General features: G+C 42.6%; 1 protein-coding gene across 2 annotated transcripts in view; it reads right to left on the reverse strand.

The window, feature by feature from the left end:
- Positions 1 to 682: 682 nt before the first annotated feature.
- znrf3 (zinc and ring finger 3) overlaps positions 683 to 22,230 on the reverse strand; it is a 103,791-nt gene continuing 82,243 nt past the window's right edge. Inside the window, exons 3-8 of one of the 2 annotated variants that reach the window (XM_034692950.1) lie at positions 18,918 to 18,992; positions 14,375 to 14,506; positions 12,703 to 12,813; positions 8,845 to 9,012; positions 4,698 to 4,800; positions 683 to 4,596 (exon numbers count right to left, since the gene is read on the reverse strand). In XM_034692950.1, the coding sequence (XP_034548841.1) occupies positions 2,849 to 4,596; positions 4,698 to 4,800; positions 8,845 to 9,012; positions 12,703 to 12,813; positions 14,375 to 14,506; positions 18,918 to 18,992 (2,337 nt within the window). In that variant the 3' untranslated portion in view covers positions 683 to 2,848. The remainder of the gene's footprint in view (positions 4,597 to 4,697; positions 4,801 to 8,844; positions 9,013 to 12,702; positions 12,814 to 14,374; positions 14,507 to 18,917; positions 18,993 to 22,230) is intronic. The other variant, XM_034692951.1, reaches the window with a different exon arrangement.

A 22,230-nucleotide genomic window follows, 5' to 3' on the forward strand; every position in this document is an offset into this window, starting at 1 on the left:
AACTTACTAAATGTGTCTGATGTTTCACCAAACTGGATTAAATCAAGCTGTAGATGCAGAGCTTTTTACGGTAACCACGGCAACAACGTCAAACATCAAATAGTAAACAGACGTCCCCCGGTTGTGTCTTTGTCACTAACACACACCGGGGGTAAAAATCCTCAATGAAGATGAGACAGATGCATGGAGGTGAGGGGAGCTGGTTCATAAAGCACACCTGCTGCAGGTAGAGACCAAGCGAACACTGAGCCCCTCAATCTATAAATAATAACGTTGTCATGGTCACTTGTCCTGCCTGCTGTCCTCTTTTCACCAGTTCTCTGTGCGTGTTTTACTGTTGAAAAGTGCCGATCAAGTGAGGACTTACGTTTATGTTCCAAGGAAGTCAAATTGATGACAAAACCGATGACGTGCAGGGGCAGAGATTGAGGTACTTGGTCAAATTTGCGGGAAAGTTGCGGTGATTGTAAAAAAATTGCAAGGCCGCGAAAAAATCGCGCTCATTGGTTGAATTTGCGTTGGTAGTTGCGATCGCAAAATCGCAACTTCCTGGAGGGACTGAATATTGGAGCATTCGAACATCATGTCCCATTCCTAAAAAGAACGACTTGATTTAGAGGCAAAATGTAAAAAATCTGGAGGTGAAATGCAGGTAATGAACAGAAAGACACCACAACATGAGTTACTTGAATAAAACTGTATATTTTACAGATCTTTGTACACTTTAATTACAAAACTGTATGGTACTAAAGTTTTAAAATCAGTTTTTTGGTCAGAGAAGATTTAATCGTCTTGTGTGCAATTACCATGTATATACAAAGTCTCATGTTAGTGATTTTTCTCAAAATAAAAAGCAACCAAAGAACTCAAACGTTCATACACTCTGAACATAAGACATGGCTTAAAGATAAATATATTAGTAAATAAATATTCAGAGAACATATTTCCATTTATGAAATGTGTTTGCTATACAGGAACAGAAATATACACAGATTGATTTCTAGCCTTTTTTAAACATTTGTAATGGTAATGACAGAAAATAATTATACTCTTAAAAAATTAAAAAATATTAATTTTTGTACACATTTTAATCTTCTTAAGTGCTAGAAACAATAACAAAAAATTAAATAGTGACTCAAGTACCCCAAAATGTTATATTTGCAGTAGGTACATATCTCTATGCAAAAGGCAAGATTAGATTCTCACTTGATTACAGCACTGGGTTAACTTATAAATAGGGTTATTTCAGAAAGTTGTCCTCTGTGTATAGAGAATGTGTATATTTCATAGAAACAGTATAAAAACAGTCTGCTGGACAAACAGAAAGGCATGAATGACAAGCATTGATATCGCGAGTATGTATTATGCATGGCACAATATGATTCAAACGGATACACTGTGGTATGTATAACTGCATTATTAAAAAAAAAAAGTCACAGTACAATAAGGAACCCTTATGAAAAAAATGAGTATTTTCCAGCTACTTTCCTTTGGCCTTTTGATACATGCTAGAACCTTTACTTATATTTAAGAGAGCACGCCTCATTGAGGAAAAATTGGATAAGTGACAGCAAAAAAACAAAACAAAAAACACTTTTAAGGGCTTCCAAACAAGAGGTAGAGTGCTTTACTCTACGTTTAACGAAATCTTCTGACCCCGAGACGCTGCCGGCCGCCTTCGGTTCCGAGGTGAGACCGAAAGCAGGGCAGCGTCTTAAGATATTGCTACAAATAGCTTAACCAGCGTAAGGCTTTCATGTTGCTCTGGCACGTCTCACACAGGTAGGCCACAACTGGACAGAAATGCAATGCATAAAACAAATTCAGTATCATATCCAATAGAGACCAGTGTCAGCCTTGCATTCACATTTCTATGCATTTTCTCTGTAATATATAGCTTCTTCTCCTCAGAGAAACGTGTGGGTCACAGACACTTTGACCCATTTTTCCCTGCTTTAGAAAATTAAAAAGAAACAAAACAATCATGTCTTTCTGTTTTGGTATAGCTATGTCCGTACAACCTATTTGAGTTGGTGGTTGAAGCTTTATAGGCAGTCAGTGTTCGTGTGCGCATGAATACATGTAGATGTTTGTGACTTTAAAGTGTTCTTGTAGAAAAAATCTCAGATTCCTACATCTTGCACCAAAGATGGAGTCTAGGGATCTTGTTCCTCACAACGAGGAGGCCCAAGTTACTAAGTGATGACCTCTGATGGCTGCAGGGAGTTGGTAAAAAAAAGACGCAAACACCAGTCAACTTGTAGTTTCAGTAAATAACCTCCATCTATACCTGTAGTGTCACTTCACCCCATTTACATCTGGTGGTTAAATCAATGCATCTGTAGTCAGATTCATCTGGATAAGAAACTGCATTTAAATCATCTTCATTAGGAGCTGATCTCTTCTGGGGTCAGAGGTCAGTGCTAAATTATGGCGTAGCTACAGATGCTAGCTGTTTTTAAAGACCTAAATTTGAACCTTAAACATTGTGAGCCAGAGCACCTTTAGATGGGTTAAGGTAGACCTGACATCCCACAGATTAGGATGCATGTAAGTTTTTCTTAATCCAGATGAAGCGTCCACACACAGATGTCATCTAAACACCAGGTGCACATGGGGTCAATGACATAGTTTGGTGCTGAGATGTTTGTGGCCACAGGAATGAACGTGATATTCGGTCTATGTAGAAATGAGAGGCCATTTCAGTAGAAATCCACACAATCTAAGATGATAACATTAAGCGCTCATAGAGCAAGGTTAGAAACAAGGCAGCTGAGGGTTTCAATGATTGACTGACTGATACGGTACCAAACACGTCCTTTTGAGTCCTCTCTCTCTGGGCTAAAGTTCACACACCCAGACCTCCATCGTTTGTTGAAGTACTGCTCCCCAGCGCAGTGGGGCTCACAGAGAGCTGAGGGTGAAACAAAGCCCGGGTTTCCTCCTCCTGAGGGTAAACCTGACCTCTGAACTGTCCTGAGGCAAAGTACCCCTCCCTGGGCTCGTGCCGCTCCCCTGTCCGCGACTCGGCCTCTACTGTGACACTGATGGGCAACAAATTGCTTTCGGTCTCTGCCCCTGATCCCAATTCACAATCTGTGTCCTCAGGAATTATGGGTATTCTCTGGTTGAGTTCACAGCATCCCTGTCCAGAGCAGGCTTCCGAGTCTGCATGTGCGTACTGCACATTAACAGCATAGTCCTCTGTGAAACGCCCTGCTGTGGCCCTGTGGACCTTCATCTCTTTGTAGAAGCAGCAGGGCAGCCCTTCGTAGCTCACCTGCTCTGCAGAAGGGCACAAGTGCTCAGGAGCAAAGTAGTTCTTAGAGGTCGAGCTCTGAAAGTCCATCCCCCTGTGAAAGCGTCCTTTGGCCAGAGGCCCAGCTTGGTCCGAGTCCTGCCCTTTGCACTCCACATTTGGAGGAAGCACCTCGAAGCAGCAGCTACAGGCTGCAGCCCCGAGCTCCCCTGACTCCTCCTGTGCCCCCTTCCCCCTGTCCGCTCCAGTAGCTTCTGGAGCCCCGAATGAGGTAGTGCTAGTGTTGCTGTTCTCCCTGGGTTCCAGTGATGAGCGACTGCTGTAGTTGGGCTCCAAGCTGCAGTTGGAGAGGTGGTCCCCCGAGTTATATCCTGAAGCTCCAGGAGGGAGCTGGAGGCAGTCATGTCCCAAGGGAGCCGGGGATGACGAGTCCTCAGCAAGAGCTGTAGTACAAGCCGCAGCCCCTGCTTCACCCGTAGACCCCCTACACGGACTCTTACTCCTGTAGACATACGGGTCGTAGTCACTGCTCAATGAGCTGCGGAAGGTGGAGCAGCTCCCATACACTCCCTGGTTGCTGACCTCGGTACAGTCCAACATGGAGTCACTGGAGGAGCAGTGGCACTGGCCTGAGCTGCTGCTGCTGCTGTCGCTACCCGGACAGTCGGCAAGGTAACCACTGCACACCGAGCGGTGGCCATGGTAACAGCTCAGGCCAGAGGTGCTGCCGTTATCGCCGATCCTCGAAGACGAGGCGGGAGCCATGTGTACCACTGTGGGGTACAACAGCCCCTGCTGAAAGGCCCTGCTGTGGTGGCCCTTGTGGACCCCTCCTCCACCAAGCTGTCCTGCCATAGCAGGCCCCTGGCCCCCCTCAGGCTGTTGGGGGAAAGTCAAGCCCTGAAAGTAGTAGTGCTGGTACATGGTCTCGTACTGCGAGAAGCAAGCTGCTCGGGAAAAATTACGACCGTGGAACTTCGGTCGCTTAAAAGCAGCATGGTGGGGCTGGGAGGGGTAGGCTGGGGGTCCCCGGTGCTCTAATCCGCAGTGATGAGGGTTGAGTGAGTGGTCCAGATGGAGGGTGGGGTGGTAGCTCCTGAGAAAGGCAGACGTTGATTGGGGTGGGTACAGACCCTGAGGGTCAGGGTGCTGGTCCACAGTGAGCACGGTGATGGGGTTGCCGTGGGGGTCCATGCTGGTTCTAGTCGGGTATGCTGTCACCTGGCCGGCTCGGTGCACCCTGCCGGGGTAATGGACAGGGAGCACCACCCGCTGCCGGCCGTGGACTGGGTTGCCAGGGTCCATGCATGCCGGTCCTGGATTCCCCTTCTTTTGTTCTGTTGAAGGAAAATGACGAGAGATTTAGAAACTCATAAACGAAAAGAAGCGTGAGGAGTGACGTTAAGCACGCTTTGTTGAATGTTTCTCGTGAACTCACCGATGATGTTGTGTCTGCAGTGGGGACAGGTGTGATGCTGCAGCAGCCAGGGGTCCACACACTTCTTGTGGAACCTGTGAGCACAGGGGATAACCCGCAGCTCCTGGAGGGGGAAACAACACAGATGTTAAGAGTCAGGTCCACAACCACAAAGAGCAACAATACAGTAAAATATAGGATCACAGAGACTGCGTGGACTCAGACTTTTGAGGAGGTGCTCAGGATCACCACCCCTCTCAGATTTAATGATTTATACTTATCACAAAAGCATAAGAGATCTGCTTCAAAGATGGAGAGATGGATAGACAAAGTTGATCAAATATATAAAGTGGACAAACCAGCATCCTCTCTCAGAGCTCAACGAGATTAATCTACCAGCATTTGGTCAAGGATCCAGAGACTGAACTGTCGCTGGTTAATTATGTCCATGTAAACCTGACACAGGGTTTTCTCTTCTCAGAGAATGAATAAATGTGTGTTTGAGTGAGGCTGGGTGACCAGAGGGGGGCAGCAAAGATATACAGAGCAGTGAAATGTTTTCACTGTTTGGGTTATTTTAAATTCTGCAGAGCCAAACATGCATCATGTCACAAACAAAAACACTTTAACTCGACGCCTCGCCACAACACATATTCAACTCTCATGCTCAATGTCACCGTTTTCAGGGAACAAAACAAACAAGAGGCTTACACTGGAGGGGAGATATGAAAAGAATGCAACACTTTGTATTCAGATGTGGAGCTGGCTTTCAGGAGGAATTCAGGAACACTTTGAATATGAATTCCATTTTTCTTCTCCAGTGAGAGCTCTCTCTCTCTTTCTCTCTCTCTCAGAAATACTGCGGCTCAATGTGACTCATCTTTGGGCTCTTTTCCACCCAACCTTTTGTTGCTGGGTTCACTGCTCCAAAACAGCTTTGATGCCATTCAGCCTTTTATATCGCCACTTCCTCTGTGCAATCCTGGCGCCATGCTTTGTTGTGTTTTCTTCTCCTCTTTACCAAAAGAGACACATAACCACAAAAAAAGCACATGCATACACCAGCTATGTCCCCCCCTGGGCACTGGGGTTTGTCCCCTCAGAGTCCCCGTCGAGGGTGAGCAACGCTCTTACCGTAAAAGCCTTAAAGTCCAAAAGATTAGGACACATATTTCGACAATGAGTCCTTGAAGGATTAAAGAAGACCACAGTGGGAAAACAGGAAGCATAATCACAGCCCAAAGCAGTCTGGGTACCGTTATCTCTCCAGGTGCTCTGAAAGACTGAACCAAACATCTAAAAAGGCGGCGGAAAGAACGTCACTGAAGATCGCGGGACTGCGGTCCCCGAGCACATCAGGGGAACTTCCACTTCTATTGTCCGCACAACTGCATTATGTTTCATGTCTACAGTACAGAGTGTGGAATGGTGAGAAAACAAAGCTCAGCATGTAGACGAACACGCAAACACTGAGATAAAAGGTTTGACTGCCACTTGGTTGAAAGGAACAAACATGGTGATATTCACAATTTCAACTCCAGACTGTGTAAAACGTGTATCTATGACATAACCTGTCGCCCCAGTGTTACATCGATATCATGACCACCCTTTTTTATGAGCTTCCTTTATGTTAATATGAAATAATAATGGATTGTAAAGTGGAACTGCTCCATTTTCAAACTCATTTTGTTTCAATTTAAGGTTAACACATACAATTATCTTTCTTTCGGCAGCAAAAATGTTACAATAGTTTGATTTTGTTCTCTACAAGTTTTTTGAATGCAAGGAAAATGCAACAGCAGCTTCTTATTGGATTTTTTTAAGTTATATTTTTTGGCCTTTTTGCCTTTATTTTATAGTACAGCTAAAGAGAGACAGGAAATGTGAGGGAGTAGAGAGTGCAGGAAATGGTCGACCGCCCGGGAATCGAACTGGCGACCCCTGCGACGAGGGCTACAAGGGGTTCTTAGACCGCTAGGCCACCAGCGCCCCCTTATTGCATTTTTCAGTCCCTCCGGGATTTCGCAGGATTTTTTTGTGATTGTTGCGGCCCAAAAAATTTGCGACAGCTTTTTGAAAAAATTGCGGTGAAAGTTGCGTTTATTTTTTTTTGCTTTTTTCCCCACAATAACATCTCAGGGGCAAGTAAATATGCTAAATTACAGATGTTTTTAGAAAGCATTCTTGATGTGGCCACTGACTGTATTTTGATTCTCTTGATTCCCAGAAAAATGCCATGAAAGGACCGTATTGCACATTTACGACGGTCCCTGAATGCACCTCGCAGCGACTGATGCACAGTCAGTTCACGGCACTCTGATGACTAGGAGTTTATCAAAACTTACTGAATGTGTCTGATGTTTCACCAAACTGGATTAAATCAAGCTTTAGATGCAGAGCTTTTTACGGTAACCACGGCAACAACGTCAAACATCAAATAGTAAACAGATGTCCCCCGGTTGTGTCTTTGTCACTAATGCACACCAGGGGGTAAAAATCATCAATGAAGATGAGACAGATGCATGGAGGTGTGGAGAGCTGGTTCATAAAGCACACCTGCTGCAGGTAGAGACCAAGCGAACACTGAGCCCCTCAATCTATAAATAACAACGTTGTCATGGTCACTTGTCCTGCCTGCTGTCCCCTCTCATCACCCGTTCTCTGTGCGTGTTTTGTTGTTGAAAAGTGCCGATCAAGTGAGGACTTGTGTTTATGTTCCAAGGAAGTCAAATTGATGACAAAACCGATGACGTGCAGGGGCTGAGATTGAGGTAATTGGTCAAATTTGCGGGAAAGTTGCGCTGATTGTAAAAAAATTGCAGGGCCGCGAAAAAATCGCGCTGATTGGTTGAATTTGCGTTGATAGTTGCGATCGCGAAATCACAACTTCCTGGAGGGACTGATTTTTAACGTCTTAAAACTTCATGGTTGATTTGAAATCCCTTAATGGATTTGCACAGCATTATGTAACCAAACTTCTCCATGCATATACTGAAACTATACCTAAACTCTCTTTTTAAAACCTATTATCAGTGCGTTTACAGGAGATGTCACCTCAGCATGTTTTAATCAAGATGTTTTTAATCCTGGCCTTAGAGATAGAGTCAGGAGCTAAGACGTCCGAAGGGAGCTCGGAGTAGAGCTGCTGCTCCTTCGCGTCAAAAGGAGTCAGCTGTGGTGGTTCAGGCATCTGATAAGGATGCCTCCCGGACGCCTCCCTTTAGAGGTGTTCCGGGCACATCCAACTGGGAGAAGGCCCCGGGGGAAGGCCTAGAACTCGGTGGAGGGATTATATATCCCGCCTGGTCTGGGATCGCCTCGGGATTCCCCAGGAGTTGCTGGGGAGAGGGATGTCTGGGTCAATTTGCTTGGACTGCTACCTCCGCGACCTGACCCCGGATAAGCGGAAGAAAATGGATGGATGGATGTTTTAATCCTTTTTAGGCAGCATCATTGGCAGGATTTTATAATCGTATTTCTGATTTTTGGATTGTTTTAACCTTTTATCTTTTATTTCTATCCATCCAACAGTTTTATTTCTGTCTTCTCTTTCATTCTCTTTTAGTTTCTTTCTTATTTGTAAAGCACTTTGTAACCCTGTTGTGAAAAGAGCTAAGTTTCAAACCAGGGGCCATCACGTCTCTGCAGTGGCAGCCTCTAACCTGTGGAACAACTCACCTCTAAAAATAAGATCTGCTCCAAACACCGATTGTTTTAAGTCATTGTTGAAGACTCATACCTTCTCTTTGGACTCTTTCATTCTGATTTCACTATTTTAATATGATGTATTGTTTTCTTGTTGTGTCTTCTTGCACCTTTGTATTTTTGGTCAACCTTAAATGTTTTAAATGCCTGAATAAATAAGGCTGACTTGACTCGACTACTATTTTTCTTGTGGTTTTAAAATCAGAAGCTGAACTACAACATGTTTTTGATTTGAATCATTTTTGTAAAAGTTTTTACCTGGATTTTTGCACTCTTTAAGGCGTATTTCTTACACTTTAAAAACACGCCTTTTCATGGGATTTAAAGCAATTGAAGGCTAATATTCACTCCAAGAGCCAGCACACTAATAAAGCAGACCATGGTCACTTTGTGGAAATAATTGCAATAAAGTCCTAAATCCTAAATTCAACCCAAAAGCTTGCTGGCGTCTTCTCTCTCTTACCTCCCCATCGATGTACTTCTCCAGACAGATGGCACAGTCAGATGTGGAGCTGCTGCTCAGGGAGTCGGAGGCTCCACAGCTGCTCTCGCGCTGGCCCTTCCCTTTGGCCTTGAACTTCCTCGTCTCCATCTTTTCCAGGGCTTGGCTGGCCATTCTGTTCATGGAGCTCTGTGGCAGAGGAAGAAGGTTGGGAAAGCGTGAAGTCACGTTTCACTTTGAACAGAGCATTTTTGAAGACTTCACGTGACGCCAAACACGTGTTAGCATGACGAATCAGCTGCTGAACACCTTCATGGAAGTGATAAGTTTATGTTCCTGTTTAGTGATATTAATATAAGACAGATTTGTTGACTTCTCATCTTGACACAGTGTTTGATTTTGCAATATTTGACGTGTGCAACTCTTTTATTTGGCTCTTCTGAAGGAATAAATCAGAAGAGGAAGATCTTCAGTCTCTTTAGTGTGTTCTCCAACTGCATGTTTCCCTTCAAAACGTCACTTATGAAATACGGTGACTGATCGTGACACTTGCAAAACGACTTATTTGGATTAAACTTAATAACTCACATGTGTGGCAGATTTTTGTGATTTACAGTTATTTATTTTCAGGCTTTAATAAACTGAGGTCTGCAGAGGGTGTTTCTCTCTTTGCAGAGCTTCAGGATTTTGCATTTTTGATGTTCGTGTTGGAGATTTTGGTCATCAAGACGAAAACATCTTCATAATTAATCTCAGCCTCTCCACAGGGGTGATAATGAGAGAGGCATGAGTCAACAATGAGGAAAGTGTTGTCTTTTATTGTGCATTTTATGAAAAAGTCACATTGAGAGGACACAGATGAGCAGAAACCTGGCAGTCATGAAAGTCTGACTTTATCCTGGATGTTTACACTATTTTCCTCTAATGCAAAACAAATAAAAATCTCCCTCCTCTTAATTTTTTCCTATGGCTTCTGCAAAAACATCTCTGTTTAGACAAATATGAAAAGTGAGGACTTGCATGCCTGTCAACGCAGTTTGTAATTAATGTAGTGTTTGAGGGAAAACGCCTCCACTACACCCACAAAGTTTCCTCTCCTTGTTTCGGTTCCATCCGATAAATAATATTCATAGAGTTTAAGCAGCATTTCCTTCACCAGCAGTTCATTAAGTTTTCACATATCAGGTAGGATAGGTTGTTACATGTGACAAAGTCGCCCCCGGTGTGAACTGCTAATTAACCACTCAAAAGAAGTCACGACCAAGTCATCTGTGCTGTGACGCACACACACACATTATACACCCACACACACACGCACTTGTGCACACCTGTCTTAACGGATGCCGCTACTGTTTTCCTGCTCTGTAACAACATTTGTGCGCCTTTGGCTCCAGCAGCCAACCTCTCATCAGGGTTAATTAAACGCTTATCCTGATTCATGCAGCCCGACGTAAGCCTCCACTGAGAGCTTGTTGTCAACACGCGAGAGGAATCAATCAACACAGCACTGCCGTCGCCTGACTAATCGCCTCAGTTTTTTGGGTGTGTTTCTAGTGAAGGGAGACATAAGTTTGCTCCTTTGTGACCCAAATATGGAGCATTACTAACCGGCTTTCTTACTGATCTTCCTGTTGTGTAAGATGCTTGATTCTGATTGGTCAAAACCTCTTGACAATGGTTATTAACTTTAACTAACATAAGCAACGCCAGAGGCAAACTCATCAAACCTCATGTCAAATCAATCATAAGGTGAGTTTATTGATACCATAATGTGAGTTTATTGATACCATAAGGTGAGTTTATTTATACCATAAGGTGAGTTTATTGATACCATAAGGTGAGTTTATTGATACTATAAAGGTGAGTTTATTGATACCATAAGGTGAGTTTATTGATACCATAAAGGTGAGTTTATTGATACCATAAAGGTGAGTTTATTGATACCATAAAGGTGAGTTTATTGATACCATAAGGTGAGTTTATTGATACTATAAAGGTGAGTTTATTGATACTATAAAGGTGAATTTATTGATACTATAAAGGTGAGTTTATTGATACCATAAGGTGAGTTTATTGATACAATAAAGGTGAGTTTATTGATACCATAAGGTGAGTTTATTGATACAATAAAGGTGAGTTTATTGATACCATAAGGTGAGTTTATTTATACCATAAAGGTGAGTTTATTGACACTATAAGGTGAGTTTATTTATACCATAAAGGTGAGTTTATTGACACTATAAGGTGAGTTTATTGATACCATAAGGTGAGTTTATTGATACCATAAGGTGAGTTTATTGATACCATAAAGGTGAGTTTATTGATACCATAAGGTGAGTTTATTAATAGAATAAGGTGAGTTTATTGATACCATAAAGGTGAGTTTATTGATACCATAAGGTGAGTTTATTGATACCATAAAGGTTAGTTTATTAATAGAATAAGGTGAGTTTATTGATACTATAAAGGTGAGTTTATTGATACCATAAGGTGAGTTTATTGATACCATCAGGTGAGTTTATTGATACCATAAGGTGAGTTTATTGATACCATATGGTGAGTTTATTGATACCATAAAGGTGAGTTTATTGATACCATAAAGGTGAGTTTATTGATACTATAAAGGTGAGTTTATTGATATCATAAGGTGAGTTTATTGATACCATAAAGGTGAGTTTATTGATACCATAAAGGTGAGTTTATTGATACCATAAAGGTGAGTTTATTTATACCATAAGGTGAGTTTATTTATACTATAAGGTGAGTTTATTGATACCATAAAGTGAGTTTATTGATACCATAAAGTGAGTTTATTGACACTATAAAGTGAGTTTATTGATACCATAAAGTGAGTTTATTGATACTATAAAGTGAGTTTATTGATACCATAAGGTGAGTTTATTGATACCATAAAGGTGAGATTGTTGATACCATAAAGTGAGTTTATTGATACCATAAGGTGAGTTTATTGATACCATAAGGTGAGTTTATTGATACTATAAAGGTGAGTTTATTGATACCATAAAGTGAGTTTATTGATACCATAAGGTGAGTTTATTGATACCATAAAGGGGAGTTTATTAATACTATAAAGGTGAGTTTATTGATACCATAAAGGTTTGTTTATTGATACCATATAGTGAGTTTATTGATACCATAAGGTGAGTTTAAACCAAGCAGCAACTTCCGGTCTCAAAATATGAAGCCCACGCAGAAGCGTTATAAACTGCAATTCATCGAGCGCCTGCTTGAGGTTGGCTGCAGAAACACATACACACCAATTAAAAAAAAGATGATCTTTGCAGCATTAATAAACATGTTAACAGTCTGGTACAAAAAACAGCTTGGCTCTATGAAGCTAATCTCTCTATCGGCACACACTGTAGGGGGCTGAATTTTTTCTAACTCGACGGTTCATAAGATTTTAAGATTAGGAGTTTTTTTGCCCAAATAAGGACATGACTGACTTGACTGACAGGTGGGAACACATAGCTATTGGCGAGGAAGGCTCACTCAAACTCCGCCCCTTTACATCACACTTTGACTGGTTGAGTTCTGCATTACCAATATGGCTGCTGCCGACAATTGGCTTCAAACATGGAATCACATGGAATCACTAGGACTATATTTTTAAAAACTGTGTACATAAATCACTTTAAATCAATAAAAAGAATCAAGTTTTTTACCAACGTGTTTGTATTTTAAGTTAGTAGCTTTGTACTGAACAGGATGTGGCTTCGCATCAGGGTCTTGTCTCACCCTGTCAGGATTCTATTTCCCATAACTACCTGCTAACCACACATTATCCCTTTCTTAATAAAGTCATCAGCCCTTCAAACTTCTGCAGTCGCGATGCTGAGTGCGTGTTCAGGCACTCACCTGGCTCCTCCTTTGCTTGAGCTTGATCTTGATGAGCAGAATGAGGCAAACCAGCGACACAACCACGAAGAACGCCAGGAAGATGCCCATGTCGAAATATTCCGTGGGCTGCTGTGGAAAAAGGAGAGGGACAGAAACACAAACGTGTCAAATACTCTTCACGTGGAGCTTGTGGAAGTGGCTGCAGAGAGGGTCCTTTTAACAGGAAACAGTTTCATATTCATTAATCTGACTGATGGGGATATTATTGATGTGAGTCATACATCTCGTTATGAAAAACAAACAAAAAATTGAACCTTCAGTTACACTTTGTAAAAAAGCTCAGGAGTCTGGTCCTGCTGGAGGTTTCTGCCTGTTAAAGGAAGTTTGTCCTTGCCACTGTAACTTGCTAAATGCTGCAAAGTGCTCTGCTCATGGTGGATTAAGATGAGATCAGACTGAGTCCTGTCTGTAAAATGGGACTGGATCTTATCCTGTCTTGATGTTGGGTCTTTGTTAATAATAGACCATAGAGTACGGTCTAGACCTGCTCTGTTTGTAAAGAGTCTTGAGGTAACATTTGTTGGGATTTGGTGCTGTACAAATAAAGATTGATTGATTGATATATGAGCTGAAATGAAAGCAGACCCTATCTCATGAATGGGACACCAGTTTGGTCTTGTGGTTCAATCAAGCTCCCCATGTACAGAGGCTACAGTCCTGGAAGCGGGTGGCCAGGGTTTGAATCCAACCTGAAGCCCTGTACCGCACATCCCCACTCCCTTTTTCTCCCTGTTTCCTGCTCTATCCACTGTCCTGTCCTCTCAATAAAGCCTGAAAATAAACTTTATTAGTGATCCTCTCACATTGTTATATGTGACCCTGCATGTGCAGTATTGTGAGATACTGTTTCTCCACTGGATAAACTCCAATATGACTTCATTTGTAAATAAAAGCAATGTTTTGTGCAGCATTTGCTTTCTTATCTGTTGGCACATGTGGGAAAACTTATGATATGACTTCAGTTGGCTGTATGGTTCAAAATCAGGTCAATACTGAATATATTTTAAATTCCCTCAAACTAAACTGAGAAAATAACTGGAGGATAAAGCCATAGTCAAAGTTTTCTTTATCTAGTTGCAAACCAAATGCCGAGTCCTGCACAAGAAAAAGATCAAATCCAACTCTGTCCTTTGTTTGATCTCTGGAGAGGTGGGATCCGACCGACTCCGGCTGCTGAGAATTCTCCACAACTTCAAACGACTTTCTGAGAATGACCAGTCTGTTTTATTCTTCATCAGAAAAAAAATGTCTCTTATCAGAGCGTCCTTTCTCTCAGGCTTTCATTATGTCAAGTTATTTACCCTCAAAGTGTTCTGCTCACTTATCGAATATTCAGAGCAAACAAACAGCTCTTTGAACGGCTGATATTAATCTCTCAAGCTCTGTGAAACAGTTCCTCGGGCCTCGAGGCGGCCGACATCGAGGGCGAACGGAGTAAAGGGTCGCATTTCACAGCTGGAATTCTTCATTCCTCCTCACATCAAACCTCTGAGCAGTGTTTGGCCTCACAAACATGTTCACCTCTTCGTCATACTCTTCACATGTGCCTTAGATTAGTCACACACACACACAGACACTCACACACACACACAGATGTGGTTGTTTTGGCTTTCAGGCTTGAAGCTCTTACCCTCGGTGGTCTGTGTTGTATCCGAGCACGAGCTACTTTCTGCTTGTTGACGATGTTCATCAGTTTAACGGCGTCGTTGCCCTTCACGTAAACCACCGGCCGCTTCAGGGGATCCTCGCCGACCTGGTTGAGCTGATGAGAGGAGAGAGAGAGACACATTAACATCAACATCAACATGCATAAACAACGTGTAACCTTTCCTTTTGCTGTGACAGGATCTCATCCCTAACACCACACATTAAGTTCCTTCTTGTCACAAGGTGTTAGGCTGTGAAAAGAGCTGTAAAGCTGCTTTTTATTTTTTCTCATCTTGATTATTGTACTATCATTATACTAAAAATGATATGTTTAGTGTTTATGGTGAAATCAGATCTCAATCAATCTATCTCTATCTATATAGCGCCAAATCACAACAAACGTTATCTGAAGACTCTTTACAAACAAAGCAGGTCTGCTTTCATTTCAGCTCATATATCAATATATGTCAATATATTAGCAGGTCTACTCTATGTTCTATTATTAACAAAGACCCAACATCAAGACTGGATCAGATCCAGTCCCATCTTACAGACAGGACTCAGTCTGATCTCATCTTAATCCACCATGAGCAGAGCACTTTGCAGCATTTAGCAAGTTACAGTGGCAAGGACAAACTTCCTTTAACAGGCAGAAACCTCCAGCAGGACCAGACTGCTTTTTTATGGTGGCTATTTTGTTGTGTATTTAATATTTGTTCTTTTTAACTTATATGTGTTTGTTTTACATTTGTACAGCACTTAGGTCAACAGCAGTTGTTCTAAAATGTGCCATATGAATTAACTTTGACTTGACATTTCACAATAAGAGTAACAGGTCAATTCTAGCAAAGGAGAGACTCTGCGTTCTTAACCATGAAAAGAGGGGAGTTTATATCGGTGACGGCCAAAGTCACATGGGAAAAAATCGGCATATTTGACATCGAAAAAAGATCTTATATCATGCTGAGTTAGTGGTTTTATTGTATGGTTTTATGGTAGAGCCTTTGCATCTCACTGCCCACCTGTGTATTTGTCACAGGCTCATACAGATGTGAAGTGTAATGCAAAAATCTTGAATCTAAGCTGAATCTTGAAACAATAATCCATCAGTGGTCTGCCATGAAACATGCATAAAAGTTGAAGAAACACTAAGGAAGTTATATTTTTGGGCATTCTCCTCTTTATTTGATAGGACAGTTGAAGAGGGACAGAAAATGTGGGAGGTAGAGAGCGGGGGAAGACATGCAGCAAATGGCTGGAGCTCTGTGACGAGGGCTACAGCCTTCCGCTAGGCCAACGGTGCTGTGACGAAATAGCATCCTAATGCACAAAATAAACCATGACATTAGATGTTTATGAGGTTTTTTTTTGACCCCCTTATTGCTTCTTCATTCAGGTTTATGGACACATTTACCTCTAAAGTATTCACATTGATCACAAAACAGATAATGGGAATCTTTGCTGCTTTAACAGAAAAGTTAAAGCTCCTGTGAGGAGTTTTTGAGTGGTCATGAAATGGACTGAAATGAACAGTGATGCATCTTTATGACCTAGAAAAGCAAACAAGATTGTTAGAAAAGGAATTGATCTATTCTCAGTCCCTCCAGGGTTTCGCGGGATTTTTTTTGTGATTGTTGCGGCCCAAAAAGCCTGAATTTGCGACAGCTTTTTGAAAAAATTGCGGTGAAAGTTGCGATTTTTTTCCCTTTTTCCCCCAATAACATCTCAGGGGCAAGTAAATACGCTAAATTACAGTTGTTTTTAGAAAACATTCTTGATGAGGCCACTGTGACTGTATTTTGAATCTCTTGATTCTCAGAAAATTGCCATGAAAGGACTGTATTGCACATTTACGACGGTCCCTGAATGCACCTCGCAGTGACAGAGGCACAGACAGTTCACGGCACTCTGAAATTAATCTGAATCTTTGATGACAAGGAGTTGATCAAAACTTACTGAATGTGTCTGATGTTTCACCAAACTGGATTAAATCAAGCTGTAGACGCCAAGTTTTTTACGGTAATAGCGGCAAAAACGTCAAACGTCAAATATTAAACAGACGTCCCCCGGTTGTGTCTTTGTCACTAACACACACCGGGGGTAAAAATCATCAATGAAGATGAGACAGATGCATGGAGGTGAGGAGAGCTGGTCCATAAGGCACACCTGCTGCAGGTAGGTGACCAAGCGAACACTGTGGCCCTCAAATAATTAATCTAGTATCTATAAATAGCAACGTTGTCATCGTCACTTGTCCTGCCTGCTGTCCTCTTTTCACCCGTTCTCTGTGCGTGTTTTGTTGTTGAAAATTGCCGATCAAGTGAGGACTTACGTTTATGTTCCAAGGAAGTCAAATTGATGACAAAACCGATGACGTACAGGGGCTGAGATTAAGATAATTGGTCAAATTTGAGGGAAAGTTGCGGTGATTGTATAAAATTGCAAGGCCGCAAAAAAAAAAGCGCGCTGATTGGTTGAATTTGCGTTGATAGTTGCGATCGCGAAATCGCAACTTCCTGGAGGGACTGTATTCTGTTTTGTTATTTTAAAGCCTGAAATCGCTGTGAGAGGGTAGGTGTCAGATGAGGTGATGGACAGCACGTCACGAAAATACCTTTTTCTGCAGTAAATATTCTTAATGAGTGAAATAGTTGACTGTTAGTTGAAAGCAGGAGGAGATAACTTAATTTACACCTGTACAGGACAAAATAGGCAATATCACTTAGTGCACAGGGGGGCACCAAAGTCAACACAAACAGAAAGTTCCACACAGGAGCTTTAAGTGTTAAAAAATAACATAAGTCACTTCTTGACAAACTGAAGTCAAAGGCCGCAACAGATGCAGACGACAGAGTAATCAAAGGGTTATCAGATCATTTGAGTTCTGGGTCTTTAATATAAAAGTATCACAGCTGACAGAAGCGATGTTTGGGAAATGCCTTTTGTCAGCTATCAAAGACTTGAGTCCTGAAGGCGGCGGTGTCGGCCCTGAAACACTGAGGGCTTTAATTAAACACAGACATGACTGATCACTGGATGGCTCCAGATTCAAACCGATGAATAAATAAAATGTGACACCGGGTCTCAAAAAGGCACAGATTCACTTTCAGGGGTCGATCAGGGAAAAGTTTGGGAACCACTTCCTGAATTCACGTCATCCTCTCCTCCACCATCCAGAGAAAATGACCTCAAAGCTGAAGACATGGAAAGTGCGGTCACAGTTTGTCAGACGGAGCAGGAGGAAACAGTCAGTGAGTAGTACACTCTGGCTTTACAGCGAGTTGACATGCTCTTCTATTCATACTCTCCCTCTCTCTGCGCTCCTCTTTCGTCTGCTGGTTGGAATCTGTAATTTGAAAAGCCCAAGGGAAATACAGAGGACATTCGCATTTCTATTTCTTCTGCTGTCGTCATGTTCCCCAGTGAAACGCTCCACGTTCTGGTTTGAAAGTACAGACTTTAGTAGAAGCTTTTGATCTCTTACGCCGCTCCTGCTTTGACAAACGACTCCACGAAGGATTTAGTTTATCCTTTGACAAACAAACAATTACCCGCCAAAGACGTTCACCTACGATAAACTGAGAAAAACAAACAGTTTTACAGAAAGTTCATCTCAAACTTTCCCGTGAACAAGACTCATCCACAACACTCCTCCTCACACTCAGTTTTAATGAGCCAGAGGGAAAAAGAAGGTCAAGTTAATTTACTTCATAAAGCTACTCCTAATTTCGGCCCCAGGATCTTAATTCTCCTTAAGCTCCTCCTCCCTGCCCCTCGGCCTTGTGGGTCCTGTCTGTGCTGATCGGGCTGCTCTGACTGGAAAAGCCTCTCGGGGGAATTTAACACAGCCGCCCAGCGCTGCCTTTCATGTGGTCTCTGCGCAATCCCTTTTATCTCTCAGCTACGCGCTTTACGACCCAGCGGCAGAGGAAGGAGGGAGGGAGAAGAAGAAGAAAAAAGAAAAACCTGCAAGTCCAGGCCTGGTGTGGCGAGGATGAATACCACAGGAGAATTCTTGCGACAAAGACAAACTCTTGTATTATACCTCTAAACAGCAACGACACAGGAGCAGGAAAAGAGTTTGAAGGAGGAGGAATGCGAGCGTCTGGGCGTGTGAGGCATGAAATGCACTTTGTTCTTACTGTAGCTTATGAGTGCTCCCTCAAAATGCACACACAAAGACAGATCCATAGTCTCAGGGGATGAGGTAATGTGTGCTACCTGTGCAATTATGAGCTCAACAGAGAGAGTTTGGTCATGGTCTAGTGAAAGCTGAACCCTGGATATTCATTTTCAGTTCTCACAGAGAGCAGGGGACACAAGTTAAAGAGCTCAAAAGGCCCAGGATGGTTGAATGAGCGAGGCTGATCCGCAGAACTAAAGATAGACAGATCATTGTTTGCACAAACAGCTCACAGTCAAAAGGGCAGGGTACGCTGCTGCTGAGCTTTCTTCAGGAGTGAAAAAGCCGAGCAGCGTTTTTCTGTGTCGCAGAAACACTCGGGTAATTTTAGGTGAGCACAAACCTGGTCGATGGCGTCTGGATTCTCTGACACATCAAAGATGACTGCTGTGGCTCCCCGCTGCACCGCTCTCTTCGCCTGCAAACACACAACAAAAGCAACTGATTAGATCAAAATATCATGAAACAGAAGAGCAAAAGAAAGAAGAAACCGAGTGTGCATGGACACATTTTGAACTGCAGCCTCAACTTTTTTGAGATTTAGCTTCCACATTGAAATTCAGGCCACTAGAGGGCGTTGTCAGCCTTACTGTAACCACATGCAGAGCGACTGGAATGACCAGAGAGGAAGAAGCAACAGGCGAGAAGTCACCAACACAATGATAACATTAGATTTAAGATGCACATGTAGGTCTGTGACTCCAATTCTCTGAAGTTTTCATGATGTCACACCAGCAGCTTCATGCTGTTGTGAGCTAACGCATGCGTAACTCCATGTGATGCAACTCTGCATGACAAGGAGCTGAACTGAATTCTGCTGTGCACCGCTCAGGAAAGTTGAATAAAGTTATCAAGGATTTCCAGCTGCTTTAAGAGTGAGCTTCTTTCATCTGAGAGCAGGGAAAGTCAGCCGCACAGAGCTCTTTTGAAGACTTCTGCTGAAGGCAAAAGATAAAGGAAATGCTTGGATCTGCAGAACCCTGAGTATCTCCTCCAGAATCCAAATTGGCTTCCCTTTCGCTGAGGGAAGAAAAAAAAAATACAGTTCCTTTATCTTAACTCCTGCTTTGCCCTACAACCAGTTCTCGCCCAGCTTGATTCACGGCGCCCTATTTAGACGGCGTTTTGATGTCTGCACTACGTGATCTAAAATAGCGTGACTGGGATCATATCCTGGTATTATCAAGTGCCCTTGGGTTCATGCCAGCGCTCTTCATAACTGAAGGGAAGAAGGGGTGGGGGGGTGAAGATCAAAGTGACAATGTACAGTGCTGGGACTCTGCTGGAGTGGCTGGAGAGCGTCCGAGCAACAGTCACTTGGCTGGCACTTTCAGAGAGAGAGAGAGAGAGAGAGAGAGAGGAAAGGGGAGAGGTGGTATGTGTAGGCGAGGCCACAATTGATCTTTTTCACAAGTTGCAATGCCGCTTTCTGAAAATACACCACCCAGATACGGGATGTGGAGCATGTTTCTGCATCATTAGCTGGCCTCTGCAAACACATCTGAACCTCTGTTGTTACAGACTTTGACTCTGATTGGTCATCACACAGCAACAGCCTGTTATTTCTCGATAGCAGACCACTGTTAGGAACAACACTGTTGTTGGTGATACCGCTGTAATCACAGACTCTAGCAGACTAACTTTAACCACATCAATGTGCAGTAAGACGTCCAGTCAATCTGGCGTTGGTTTGAAAAATAAGAGTAGAGGAAAACAGCGCTCTGTCCGGGTCCTGCTCACCCTGTCAGAATTCCAGTTTGCTATAACAACCCTATGGATATTTCCCTAAGACAAAGCAGGGGTGACCGTGCCTTCTCAGCAGTGGCCCAAAAATTCATAGCTACTGTAAGCTTGGAAACCAATGTCTCTGCTCAATACACTTCTATTCTTTTAAACTGTCTACTTCTTAAGCCTTATCTGAAATCTTCAGAATCAATAATGTTGATAACAGAGTCAATAATGAGTCTAAAAATAGAGCATATTTGGTTTCCACTGCATGTGTGAAATAGCTGGGTCTCCCTGGTTTCACTGGCTGCAGGTACGTTTGAAGGTTCTGCTGCTGCGTGGAGAAATCACCGCAGGAAAGAAACGCAACCAAACCAACAAAAGGCCTTTAATAAAAAGCTTTGAGTGTAAATCATCTTCAGAATAACACACACACAGCCTGACTCTCAGTGTTTCAGCTGCGTGTGAATTAGATTTCCTCGTGGTTTAATCCACAGATAAGATGTTTATGAATCGGGCTTTCATAGCTCATTAAAGACTAATTAACCCTGCAAACTGATTCAATCTTTCCCCGCAGTGTGTGAAAGCCTCGTCAAACACTACAACAGTTAAAAAAACAGCAACGCACCATAGACGCAAGCTCTTCTAACTTTCTCTTTACCTCCTTTACATAAACTAACATCGCTCTTTTCATTCTTCCCTCACTTTTTTCTTTTTCTACCCAGAGAGTTCAAACATGAGTGCAGCGAAAATCTCGCTCGGCTTTTCCCTCTCACCCAGTTTTTCTCTCAGCTCCACACTGCCAGGCTCCAGCCCACATTTAATTCAGTACTAGTCTGCTCCTTTGATGTTAGCTCTCCCGGTTAATAATTAATAGCTCTTGGTAAGACGCTTTGAGAAGAAAGAGATCTCCCTCCTAAAGAATCTCCACTCGGGCAGGCCCGCGCTGCAGTGCAGGGACTTGCCTGATGACAACAAAAATGCAGCCACAGGCAAACTGTTTCTCTTAAAAATGATGACACATCTCCTTCCCAAAAACCCATAAAAAAACTACAACCTTGGACTTACAAAGGAAGAATTAATATATATTACTTTGGGACTGTTGAAATATTAACATTTTCTTCTTGGGACTTCACTGAGGAAATACTGTTCACCTCACTGTGGCTGACTGGTTGTGGAGTTTGAGGCAGAGCTCCATGGGATGTTAGTTTAGATGAGTAAAACAATCAAACATTGTTACCCTCACTAGTCGGTGCCAGAATTCCTTGTAAGTCAAACAAATTATGACACTCATATATTATTGCAGGCCCCAAAATGCTGGTCATATATCATCTCTTATCTGTAGCACAGCCGCCCGCCACTCGCTAGGGCTGTAGCATCAGTCTCTACTACCTGCATGTAAACAAACACAGATGATTGATGGATGGTATCTTGATACTTGACTTTATCCAGCATGAATATGTGGATGTTAACCTGCGAGGAAGACTGAAGGATGGTGGTGCTAGCTCTGCTATTGTTAGTCATATTCGTGAATCCAATGTAACATTGTTTAAATTGAGTCTGTAATCCTGTAAGCCTGCCACTCGCCAGGGCTGTAGCTTCAGTCTCTACTACCTGGATGTAAACAAACACAGATGATGGATGGTATCTTGATACTTCACCTTATCCAGCATGAGTATGTGGATGTTAACCTGCAAGGAAGACTGAAGGATGGTGGTGCTAGCTCTGCTATTGTTAGTCATATTCGTCAATCCAATGTAACATTGTTTAAATTGAGTCTGTAATCCTGTAAGCCCGCCCCTTGCCAGGGCTGTAGCATCAGTCTCTACTACCTGGATGTAAACAAACACAGATGATGGATGGTATCTTGATACTTGACCTTATCCAGCATGAGTATGTGGATGTTAACCTGCGAGGAAGACTGAAGGATG

Source organism: Notolabrus celidotus, chromosome 9 (assembly GCF_009762535.1).
Source record: "Notolabrus celidotus isolate fNotCel1 chromosome 9, fNotCel1.pri, whole genome shotgun sequence".
In the NCBI taxonomy this organism is placed as follows: domain Eukaryota; kingdom Metazoa; phylum Chordata; class Actinopteri; order Labriformes; family Labridae; genus Notolabrus; species Notolabrus celidotus.